Source organism: Lissotriton helveticus, chromosome 11 (genome assembly GCF_964261635.1).
Source record: "Lissotriton helveticus chromosome 11, aLisHel1.1, whole genome shotgun sequence".
In the NCBI taxonomy this organism is placed as follows: Eukaryota; Metazoa; Chordata; class Amphibia; order Caudata; family Salamandridae; genus Lissotriton; species Lissotriton helveticus.
The window spans coordinates 604,163,805-604,176,388 of NC_136072.1; the positions used below are offsets into that span (position 1 = coordinate 604,163,805).

At 43.9% G+C, this 12,584-nt stretch overlaps 1 protein-coding gene across 1 annotated transcript in view; it reads right to left on the bottom strand.

The window, feature by feature from the left end:
• Positions 1 to 12,584, bottom strand: part of PCOLCE2 (procollagen C-endopeptidase enhancer 2) — a 346,699-nt gene that overhangs the window by 61,454 nt on the left and 272,661 nt on the right. The window contains exon 6 of the mRNA XM_078665619.1: positions 10,076 to 10,230. Within this exon, the coding sequence (XP_078521745.1) occupies positions 10,076 to 10,230 (155 nt within the window). The remainder of the gene's footprint in view (positions 1 to 10,075; positions 10,231 to 12,584) is intronic.

The window sequence follows — 12,584 nt, forward strand, 5'->3', positions numbered from 1 at the left end:
GACATTTGTATTGCTCTCCGATTAGGCTCGACAACGACAGGCTCTTTGCACTTTTTATGCAAGTTTACTTGGGGGCATCACTGTTTAAATACAAATGCAATGGGCCCTATTCCCAAAGGGAAGCTTGTACGTGCTTGAAATCTCCTGCTAAAGGTTTCGTTCTCAGTTTGCAGTACATTTTTTACTTTTATGAGATTCACAACTAATTCACTGAGAACTCTAGGAATTCTATGTCAGCAGTAGATTTCTAAGAGAACTCTAGTTTGCCAAATTACGCACACATAATTTCTACTAGGTGGAAATTTTGTATGAAATGATACATGCAATTTTTGATCGCTACACAGGAAAAATGGATTGACCGCTGAAGAAACCACTTCCTTCATGGGGACGCTCCTTCCCCATTTGTGGGACCTTGAAATTCCCATATTTTTGCCTCTCAGCTTACCTTTATGAGTAAGAGAATAGAACCTCATGGACAGATTTCTGGAATCCTAAATGCAATTTATTATAGTAAAGTTGCACCAATCTTGACTCTATGATTAATGATATTAAATTTACTAACTCCAATTGCTTATTTCAATATTCAACATCATTAGTGTATTTAAATGGTGGGAGAAATAGTTTAAGGCCGGATTTAGAGTTTGGCAGGCAATGTATTAAAAGTGCCTTTGGCTATAGGGAACTTGTTACTAGGTGGACTGAATACCCGCCACGTTTGTGATGGAGTAACCTGCCTGCCAAAATCTACATCAGTCCCATAGGGTCCTTACTATTCGCATCTACATTCTATGAATAAGAAAGGAAATATGCTTTGTGAGCATACCTACATTTTCAATTGTTTTCACAAATTAGTAACTTCTTATGTATGATAGTGCTACACTACTGTTGACAGTAAACTCAGACATTTCAACAAAACCAATCTAAACATAATTGCATACAGACAAAGGACTAGCTTGTAAGAACTCTCTGTTTTCAACACACATGACAGCTATTACTTTGGTGCCAGTGTATACCATGATGTTTCCCATTCCAGACCCCATGATATGTATATTTAATTTGGGATTTTTTTCATATTATCACATAGATCGTGCCCCATTAATGTTATTCATCCCCAATGAGGGATAGTGAGAAGCATTGGTTTTTGAGACATTGTCCCCTGTGATCCCTCCTCACATCACCTCACTTGTCGGTCACCTCCATGGTCCTCATCCCCACTCTTCACATCACATAATGATTCCTCCTCTCGATTCCACAACCCACTCCCCTAGTCCTGTATTTTTGAGTGATGGAGGAGAACAAGACATATATGTATTCTAAATGTTTAGCACATTAAATCACAACTCAATCCTCACATTCCTTCTTTTGTCTCATTCCTCCTCCTCCTACCTTCTCACACTAGAGATGATGAGCTTGTCAGAAGAATGATAAGTTCAATAAATATTGAGTATAAGTATGAGAATAAATACTGGTGCATTTTAGATCACAAACATTTCTCTTCCTCACTCACCACTTGATTACTGAGAATGATAAGTACAAATTCAAGATGGAGATTTACTCTAAAATATTCAATAAGGAATCAGAGCATCAACCTTGGTGGCTACATTCTCTGTGTGGTACTCTCAGACATGGTGCCACTGAGGCAAGTCATCTAACCTCTTTCTTTTACATGGGAAAACCCTGTGAGCTCTCTCTCTTCAACGTAGCTTTATATGCTTTGTATGTGTACAAGGAGAGCCTGTCACCTAAACAGGTAATGTTTCCCTGTAGCGTGATCCCTTCTTCTATATCCTCATTAAATATGGACCATATCATCCTTGTACTCAATAAACATTGCTTGAGGAAGACTTACTCTAAAACTTCATGCCTGAAAGTGAATGACTTAATACTGTGAATGATACTGAAAATGCTACTACCTCATTTCAGATACTGAGTTAGAGGTGGGAGAATCTTTGGGAATCTATTTGCCTTGAGTTTGCCTAGTATGATTCCTGGGAATTATATTTGGCTCTACTGTGCCTCTTGAACCTCTGATTGCCATTATCTTTAAGTCCTGTTTCTACCAACTGAAGCTATTAAAATATTACCCTTACTGAGCTTATCATTTAGGGTCCAATAGTCGAGGTCCTCAGTCCTGTTGGAAATTAAATAAGCCTACGAATCCTACTTAGGACTGTACTAATTTCCTTTCTAGCTCACCCCACCTCAAAAGATCCAATTTTTTCATTATCGAAATGGAGTTAGCAGTCTCACTGACTAATTGGAGCTGCACAACTGTGACAAGGATTTTATAAACAAACATTTAAAATCCCCTAGCACTTCTTATCTAAGTACTAGCAAGCTTATCAGTATAAATTGTGACTTAGTCCATACATTACAGAAGTACTTTTGCAAACATTGGGTGTATGTGACATTGTCTGTTGAAATGGACAGAGTTTTTAAAGCAAATTTGGCTTTGAAAAGTCATACTAAGGTTATTTAGAGTGAGGTGTAAGTCCTTCCAGACTGCCTGCATTGAGGAGCAATTTGCCCACCCTTGCCAAGAACAGGACTGCGTGCATCATTTAAAGTTTTCCCTCATTAGGGTGGGGATTGTTTTGTTAAAAGTGCATCTGCAGGTTTAGCAAACATCCTCACGTCTAGCCGACTGATACAGGAATGTGAGAAGTGTAGATTATTATATGGTGTGGTTGTGTGACCTCACAGTGTAATAATGTCACAATTCTGTATCCGGAACAGTCAGGTTCGTTTGTTGAACCATAGCTCAGTCCTGAGTAGCTGAGGCACAGAGCAGTCAGGATTTATTGAAGGAACAAGTGTAAATACTACCAAAACAGTAAAATAAGAAGAAACACAACACCATCTAAATCTTACACCAATTTATACAAATATGTATATTTCTATACCACAATAAACTTCGGAATGTCAAAAACCTTCCAGAGGGATACAAAGATATGAACTTTTGAAGAAACAATAAATCACTGCTTTATCACGCAGAGCAATACATCATTATAATTGAGTGCAATAGCACAACAAGCAAGTTCTAAACAGCTATCTGGGAATTCTTGGGGGTGCCAACTCGATAGGGAGCCTGTCACAGGTACCAATGGGGTCCAGGTGGGCAGTTATCTGTCGATTTTAGCAGTCTCTAGTCCAGTTCTAAATCCTAAGGCAGGACTACTATTGAAGTCAATGGAGTGGTCCTGATGTGAGGGATACAAGGTTCTTAAGAATGCTGTGGATGCTGAGGTGGTGCGGTGGACCTTCCTGTGGCCACCTCTTGGCCTTCGGACTGTGGGGGGTGGTCTATGGCTTCAGTGATTGATCTTTGACGTGGTCCAGGCGAGGTCCAGTTTCCTTAGGTCTACTGGTTTCTGGTTGCAGCAGTCCCAGTGGTTTTCTTTAGTTGGCAATCATGTTTTTGCAGAGTGACCAAGCTACATGCTTACGGCCTTCATGGGTTTAGTGAACTTTGGGGCACCTTGTAAGGGTCAGGACTCGATCTCCCGGGCTGCACCTTGGTATCCAGCAGTGGTCCGGCTTCTTGTGACTGGGCTCTCAAAGGTACAGGCTTCTCAGCTTATATGGCCTTGTGGAGGTAACAGGAAGTAAGCCACCTGAAACTTGGGGTCACTCCTTCTGCCAAACAATCAAACAGGATTTGTAAAGCACAGCTAATCACAGGTGAGGGTTTCCAGGTGCTGTGAACCCTGCAGTGGAGGGAGTTCAGTTGAACAGCCAGGTCTTGAGTCCTTTCATGAGTTCCAGTAGAGAAGATGAGGTTCGGAGGTGATGGGTGAAGTTGTCTCTGGACTTGACAGCGAGATAGGAGAAGAAGCTACGTCCATTTTTATTTCAGTGGATTTGGGGAGTGAGAGCAAGGGAGAGGGAGGTGTAGCTCAGATCTGTGGTGCGTTGGAGGAAGTTCATGCAGTGGTTGATGTATGCTGGACCTTTGTTGTACAGGGCTTTGTAGGTGTGGATCAGCATCTTGAATTGACACCTCTGCTGAATGGGCAATATGTGTAACTTCTAGTGGTGGGGGTAATGTGGATTCCTCTGGGAAGGTTGAGTATGAATCTGGCAGCTGAATTCTGTATGGGCTGCAGTTTTTTCAGGAGGTGTGCGGTGATTCCTATGTAGAGTGTATTGCTGTAGCCCAGCCAGCTGGTGACTAGGGCTTGAGTTATGGTTCTTCTAGTTTTGATGGGGAGCTATTTGAAGATCTTACGGAGCATTCGTAGGGTGAGGAAGCAGGAGGAGGAAACTGCGTTGGTTTGGTTTTTCATGGTGAGCTTGTTATACAAGTTGTTGCCAAGGATGCAGGCACAGTCTAACGGAGTTGGTGAGGGTTTAAGTTTGGAAGGCCACCAGGAGATGTTCCACGATGAGGCATTGTTCCAGAAGATCAGCACTTCTGTTTTTTCTGTGTTGAGTTTTAGGCAGTTGTTTTTCATGCAGTTGGTGACACTTGTCCTGCATCTGTGGAAGTTGGTCATAGTGGTGGAGGGGTCTTGCGATGTGAAGAGGATGAGCTGGGTGTCATCGGTGTAGGATATGATGTTTAGTTTGTGGGTTCTAATCATGTTGACCAAAGGGGTCATGTAGGCATTGAACAGTGTAGGGCTGAGGGACGAGACTTGAGGGACACAGCAGATGATGGCCTTAGGTTCTGAGGTGAAAGGCGGTAGATGGACTCTCTGTGATCTTCCCGTGAGGAATGAGGTAATCCATTTGAGGAAATTTTCTTGGATTCCAATGTGGTGGAGTCTCTTGATGAGGGTGTGGTGGGATACAGTGTCGAAGTCAGCTGAGAGGTAAAGGACGGTCAGGGCCGCTGTTTCTTACTTGTCCTGGTCTGTTCTGATGTCATCATTTGCAGCAATCAGGGCAGTTTTGGTGCTGTGGTTGGTTTGAAAACAGGATTGGGAGGTGTCCAGAAAACTGCTGTTCTCCAGGTGATCTGTGAGTTGGCGGATGATGGCCTTTTTTGAGAACTTTGACTGGAAAGGGGAGCAGAGAGATGGGACGGTTGTCCTTGAGGACCCGGGGGTCGACGAATGGTTCCTTTAGAAGGGGTTTGACTTCTGCATTTTTTAATTCTTAGGGAAAGATGGCCGTGGTGATGGATGCATTGAAGATGGTGGCGAACTCATTGCTGATTATCTTGCTCCCGAGGTTAAAGATGTGGTGGGGCCAGGGATCCGAGGATGTTCCAGAGTGGATGGAGTTCATGATGGTGGTGTCTTGAGTGGTAACCTGGTCCCAGGTGATGAGCAGGTGGGCTGGATTCTGACTTGTGGTAGCGGGCGGTTTAGGGTGTAGGCGGTGGTGAGTTGGGGTTTGAAGTTTTTGTAGCTGGTGGCGATCTTGTCATGGTAGTAGTACACCAGGGTGTCGCAGGATTCCTGGGAGAGGATGATGATGTTTAAGGTGGCTGAGGGGTTGGAGAACTCTCTGACGATGTCAAAGAGTTCTTTGCTGTCATTGGAGTTGGCTCTGATGCGGTCGTTGAGGGAGATGCTTTTCATCTTTTTCAGTGTTGATATTGGTTGAAGGAAGTCTAGAAAATGTCTCGGTCTGTGGGCTCCTTGGTGATGTGCGTTCCCCTTCCAAGATGCTTGCATGTGCATTCAGTGGTTCTCAGTTCAGCGGTGTACCAGCTGGCTTGTTTTAGGGTTCCTTGAGTTTGGTGGACTTGAGGGAGTCGACTCTATCGGTGCAGTTGGTGATCAAGGTGGAGAGGTTCTTGACGGCTTGTTCTAGGTTAGTAGAGGTGTCAGAGTAGCAGGTAGTGAGGGCGTACGTCCACTGGGTCTTAGATACTTTGTTCCAGCTGCGGTGATGGGTGCTGGGTGGCTTGGTGGAGAAGCCGGGGGATTCAGTGATGGTGAAGTAGACTATGGTGTGGTCTGGGATGTATGACGGTACCACGCGTACTTTTACAACGCGTACCGTTACAACGCTACTTTTACCACGCAAGTCGTTACCACGACTTGCGTGGAGGGGCGCTGGATGGTAAATTTTTTTATTTACTATTCCAACTCCAGTCCCCGTGGACTCTAGGGAAGGAGTTGGATAGTAAATTAAACAAATTACTATCCTGGAGCGCCCCCCGGCGCAAGTCGTGGTAACGACTTGCGTGGTAAAAGTAGCGTGGTAACGGTACCGCGTTGTAAAAAATGCGTGGTAACCGTTGCATACCGTGGTCTGTCCAGGTGAGCTCAATGACATGGCTGTACTTAACTCTGTCTCTGGCTATGAAAATGGGATTGTGTGTCCTGTGATGTGTGTGGGGTTAATGACAATCTGGGAGAGGCCGGTGTTGTTCCAGGAGGTTTGCGGTATTGGTGTCATTGAGGTAATCGAGGTGAAAGTTGAGCTCTCCGAGAAAGTTGTAGTGCTTAGAGTCAATCATGAGCAGGGCGATGAATTTGGGAATGGCGTCGCAGAAGCTGGGGCACGGTCCTATTGGTCTGTAGGCAAGGATGCCTCTGATTGTGGTTTTGCCATTGGTTTGAAGTTGGAAGTTGAGGTGATCAGCGAACAGGGTAACGTCGTCCACGGTGGTGATGCAGAGGATGGTTACTTTGTGGATGATGGCGATATCACCTCCGTGTTTGTTGATGCGGTCTTGGTGTGCAATCTTGTAGCCATCTGGTGCTGTGGAGGAAGGTGGCGTTGGGGGTGATGAGAAGTGATGGTGTCCCAGATGGCTGTAGCGTGCTTCCAGAGTGAATGCGTTGAGCAGGAGGCATATGAGTAGGTTAGGGATGGGCACTGTGGTGGACGCAGTTCATGCAGGTGCTTTGTGTTGCAGGAGAAGAGGCAAGACTGACAGGCGACCAGTCCTACAGTGGGACGAGGAGAGTTGCAGCAGCAGTTGTTATGGAGTCCAGGATTCATGGGTCGATGGTGGTGCATCTTTGGTTGGTGGGAGAGCCAGGATTCCTGGTGCTGGGCGCGGTCCAGGCACAGACTGGCTTGTCTTTGGCACGCCTGTGGCGCGCCACTGCTCTGCCAGGCTGGGGTCTCCATTAACTTGGTCAGGAGGAGGGAGGGGTGCTGAGATGTAGAGCGGGGATGAAGGAGTTAAATGTGGGAAGGAAACAGCGGGAGAGCAGAATACAGTGCAACAGCAGGCGAACCGATACAATGTAACAGAGTATACAAAGATACAATGCTGCTATCAGAACTTTATGGAATTAGGCAAAAGAATGATGAGTTAAGTAACAGTACAAGTAAGTTGCTAACAAAGGAGTGTACTGTAGTAAAATGACGTAGTCAGTTTGCGTAAGTTGTTAAACAGTGGAGTAGTTATTCAAATTTTAGTTTATAGTTACAAAAATAGCTGAGCATTGAAGAACAAGCAAACACACTAGAGGTCACGGAGGTGCGAACAGCTGTTTGCGTGGCAGCGTGGGAGCTGGTCCGAGGAGCCTGCTCTGTCTGTCTGTCTAGTACTCGTGGGTAACTTTTTCACGAGTGGGGCACCGCAGGCACGGTCCTCTCTTTGCCAGTCTGCAGATGCAGTCTAATCTTTGGTACAACTTCTCATTGCTGGGTCCAGGGAGCAGAAGGGCAGTCCTTCTTCGATCTTTCTTCCAAGACAGTCATTATCTAAGGTGTGAATGCCAGGGGGCCTGCAACAAGCCTAGAGGCATTGGCGACTAACTAGCCAATGGGCTGCCAAATTCCTTCCCACCTGGGGACACCTTTCTGCAAAGTGTGTAGCTATCCCAGAGTGCAATGTTGGGGCTACTATAAGCATGGTGAGACCCTTCTCCCGGTGTGAGGAGCTCCCTATTCCAACCTGTTGTGGCTACCTGGGGGCTACACCCCTATTGCAAAAAACAGTTCAGCAACAGCTTTCCCCTCTTTGCTCGAAATGCCAACCTGTCTGCTTAAACAAAAGAGCAGCCCCTTTCTAGTGTGACTAAAATACATGCCCCTCTTTTTACTAAAATGCACCTGCCTTTCAGGCTCGTTAGAGCTGCCTTATGGCTGATGTACAAATTCTAAAAAGAAAGGTTTGGGCTTTCTCAATGGTGGAAATGACAAAGTCGTGTTCTTACCAGACTGCAGTGGCGAACTTTGTCCCACGCATAGTGGCACCATAAATACTTCAGTCCCTAAGGGACACTGACCTTAAAGGGCCGTGGTACACCTGGTACCGTGTATCAGGGACTTATAAGTAAGTTAACTAATGCATATTGGGGATAAGCCAATTAAACATATACTTTGAAGGGTCAAAACACTAGTATTGGCGACTGGTTGGAAGGTCCCAGTGCACTGCCAAAGTTGAACAACCAGCAGCATCTATCCAAATGTTTGTGGCTGATCATGCAAAAAGAGGTATTTCCTTACAAGGATGATATTTTCTTTTAGATAGTTAGGTACAAATTGTTTTGCCCTTAACATTAACACACCTAGTTTGTATGATTCTGTCTTAAATTGGCAATCAGTGTAGTATGTGCTGGGAATGAGTCTCCCTAAAACTGTTGTCAGGTAGACTGCTCTATTCTGTGCTCTTTGCAAAAGCTGAATCTGGATATCAGAAGGCTGAAGTTGAGGATATTGCAGGAACCCAGGAGGAATTTTATGCTGCCTCCTTTGGTAACATAGTTTTATATTTTTTCAAGAAAAGAAAGAGATAAGCTTTAACTTACTCAGCTGATTGAAGCAACTACCAGTAGCAGAGTCAATCTGCTCATTCAAGGACATATAGCCAAAGAGGACGCTTAAGTTATTCATCTTAATTGAAAATGGAAAACGTGTCCGAGAAGTTTCGTGATTGGCCGTAGAGATATACTGGAATGCCCCCTAGTCCTAAACAGAGCAAGCTTAAGCTATGAAATGTTGTGAAGTAAAAAGGATTCCATGTATTCAATTTTCTGCTTGTTTCAGGAGATTTTGTAGCTCAACCAGAGGGGCAGTATTTTGTGATCATTTAATATACATTAGTGATCGTTGTGTGATTGAAATCTGACTGTGAATTTCCAAGCGATGCAAATTAATAGAGCCAAATATTTATAAAAGAAGATGGGGACAGTGGTGAACCATGTAGCACCTTACATAAAGGAGTAGCCTTCCGTGAACCCTTTAGCATCCCATGAAGGGTGAACTCCTCATGCAAGAAAACAGGTCATTAACATCAACTGCAAGTATGGTGGCAGGATCTGACTGAGACTGCGCAGCAAGAGAACTTGATTCACTGAGTCAAGTGCAGTGGTTAGATTCACTGTGACTAGGAGACAACCTGCTCCTTCTTCTGTGTAAAGTAAAGTGTTGCATCATGGCAGTTGTCAAGAAGTGTGCTTTCTGTCCTATATCTGGGTCTGAACCCGACTGAATGAGAGAGGCAGTTGGTAACATAAAGTTATTTTTTGACTTGTCACATAACAATTTGTTCAAGCACTTTGGCTAGGCCTGACAGATTAGTGATTGGTCGGTGATTGGTCTATTCAATCTAATTCAGAAAGAGAGCAGGAGATTTTATTTTTAATTGGTCTAGGATGATCCTCTTTAGGTGTATTGTTGGTCTTCAGAGGCAGGATTGTGTTTCAGAATTTCTTAAACCGAAGTTAAACGTAATTTATGATTAGCTTTAATGTGGATGTTAAATTACACACGGTGCTTAATTTGTGAAGTACCAGGGCCCCTGCCAGCGCTGCCATTGGCAGTACCAACACAATTACTAGTCATCACACTCCTACAAGTGTGACAATTCAGCCTACTCTAGGCTTCCAAAGCTTTAAGAACAGCTTGCGCACCAGTTAATAGTAATTTTTAGCAGCGCCACCATGTGGCACACTGGTATAAGCCCCAGGTGTTAAGAATTAAGTGCCGGTGCTCAGCACCGGACACCACCAGCTCAAATTAAGCATTGATGACACCAAACTAAAACAAGTATATTTTGAAACACCATGAATATAGAGATAAATTTGTGAAAGATGTGAAGGAAATATCTGCTCTTATGACCAATGAATTACTAAAATTACTAAAATTCAGCTTTGCTGTGTTGCACAGATTGTGAGGGTCTACCAAAAAAGTGCAATAGTGAAAGAGTAAAACTTACTTGTAGTTGCAGGTGGAGGAGTTGTAACAGGTGGAGCTTGAGTTGTGGGTAGCTTTTTAGGTCTGAATTTATAGTGACCGATAAATCCGTCAGCCGTTAAACTCAAGTCAGACAAGAACTGAATGAGGAGTTCATTCCGCTCAGATACAATAGGCCTGGAGGAGAAGGAAAGTGAGGTAAGTATTAAGAAGAAAATCCCATACTCTGCATTGCTATATCACTATTATACCACACCATCAAATAAACCTAAGTAAATATAAACTTCTCTCAGATTTTGTTTAATTTGAGACTTATTTATCTTAAAGAAACATATGAGATTTGTTCGTAAAACACAAAACGGAAACACATTATTACCACATAATTACCCCTACAATTACATAAACCTTTTGGATTATTGTACATTATTGTCGTACGTATTTACAAATATATAAAGCGGAAACAAGACCCATAAAAGTATCTGAGAGGTTTCTGTAAGAACAGTTACTACTGAATAGAGGCAGTTTAAAAATGAAAAGTTACATAGGTCATTACATAGCAAAGAACTTACACAGGTACTCCATCAGTAACAGCCACGGCCCATGCAGGTAAGAGTGGTGGGGTGGTAGGGCCGGATATGGGGGGATTGCGACAGACGACCATGAGGGAAAATTAAATAAATAATTAATATTCCCTCTTGGTCGTCTGTCGAAATCACTCCCGCCCCACCTGGCCGTACCGCCCCCCACTCTTACCTGGAGAGGCAGGGGTTGATCAGTAAAACAAGTGTCTTACACATGAATATATTTCCACAGAACCTTATAGTGCTGTCATGTAATAACAACAATAGAAACAAAAAAAATAAGCAAATGAGTGGCTACTTTTACTTCCAACATCCCCATTATGTTCATACTATGGGCGGCCAAGCCAAAAATTAACAGGGTGAGCCGAGCCAAAGGTCTGGCTTGGCTCTTTGATCCTTTGCAAGAGCCGAGCCCTGAAAGTGTTTGCAATGCCATATAACAAACATAAGTAAAATATGATTTAGTCAAATAACAGTTAAGAAAAAGTGTATGTCTTTCACATGTGGAATCTTTGACATTAATAAGCCCATAAAGCACTGCACTGAGAAGTAAAGTGCTAATTTTAAGCAAGAACATAGAGCCATTAATGCCCCCGCCTTTACCCTGACGACAGTACCATTAGTGAACTACAAGGCAAGACAGTTGTCATGTGAACCCTGTATGTGGCTCAGAAGGTTGTAGATAGAGCAACATTGTAGTTTATTAAATCAAACACAATAGGTTTTTGTACAGTGATTATTTGGAACTCAGGTGTTTGAAGGTGCTTTCCTTTACTACAGTGAAGTAAAAGGAGGATCAGTAAACTAAAATCTTTGCCCAAGATCACACAATTTTGTTAGGCAGGTAGATGTGATTAATACAGGCTTTCTGGTTCCACTTGTACAAATCAGCCATTAAATGGGTATCTTTTTGTGTCTCGTTTGTACCTTAAATGTCAATGTTTAGTTTTTACATCTTTGTACATAAGGGTAGAAGAGCGAGGTAGAAGCCTCATGAAAGCTGCTTGTCCAACAGAAACTCTAGCTGAGTCGGATCTAGGCTTTAGCCTCGAGCCTGGTTTGAACTTTCAGTGGCTCGTTCACCTCTAGTTCATACCAAGAATGAGGTTTGCTAGGCGTCATTCAGGCTCGAGCCTGGCTTGAACTTTCAGCGTCTCGCTCACCTCTAGTTCATAGCAAGAATGGGGAGAGCTAGGCTTCATTCAAGCTTGAGCCTGGCTTGAACTTTCAGTGGCTCGCTCACCTCTAGTTCATAGCAAGAATGGGGAGAGCTAGGCTTCATTCAAGCTTGAGCCTGGCTTGAACTTTCAGTGGCTCGCTCACCTCTAGTTCATAGCAAGAATGAGGAGAGCTAGGCTTTAGGCTCGAGCCTGGCTTGAACTTTCAGCGGCTCGCTCACCTCTAGTTCAAACCAAGAATGAGGTAGCGATGGTAACAGAGTTGGCAGTCCAGGTGTTGTTCTGAAAGACATGGGCAAACACATGACAGCTTCCAAGTGAATAGCAAAGAGAGTGTTATAGGAGAACCAGGATGTACTATTGCCCCTGTCTGAGGATGTGGAATAGGGCTTTGTTAGTACTGGAGCACACTGAGTCCACACCTCTGATGGCAAATGAATAATGTTGACACTCTCTCCCAATTTTAGAGCTGAGGCACTACCAAAGGCCTTTAATAGCCCACGTACTGGTATGCTATGCTTTGAGTTTTGGGGGCGGCAGCTCCCCTTCTTACCTGCGGCCGTCGTGTGGCGGCAAACGCCGGAATTGTTCGCACCCCACCCCTCTCTTACCTGCGGATGTCGCAGGGTGGCAAACGCAGGGGCTATCACAGGTGGCAAAGGGTCTAGCTATGTCACTGAGGCTATAATGCTATTACAGCCCTTATAGCTAATGCTACTAGATTATTTCATCCACTGAGGTACAACACTTTAAATGAAATAGGAAGAAGCAC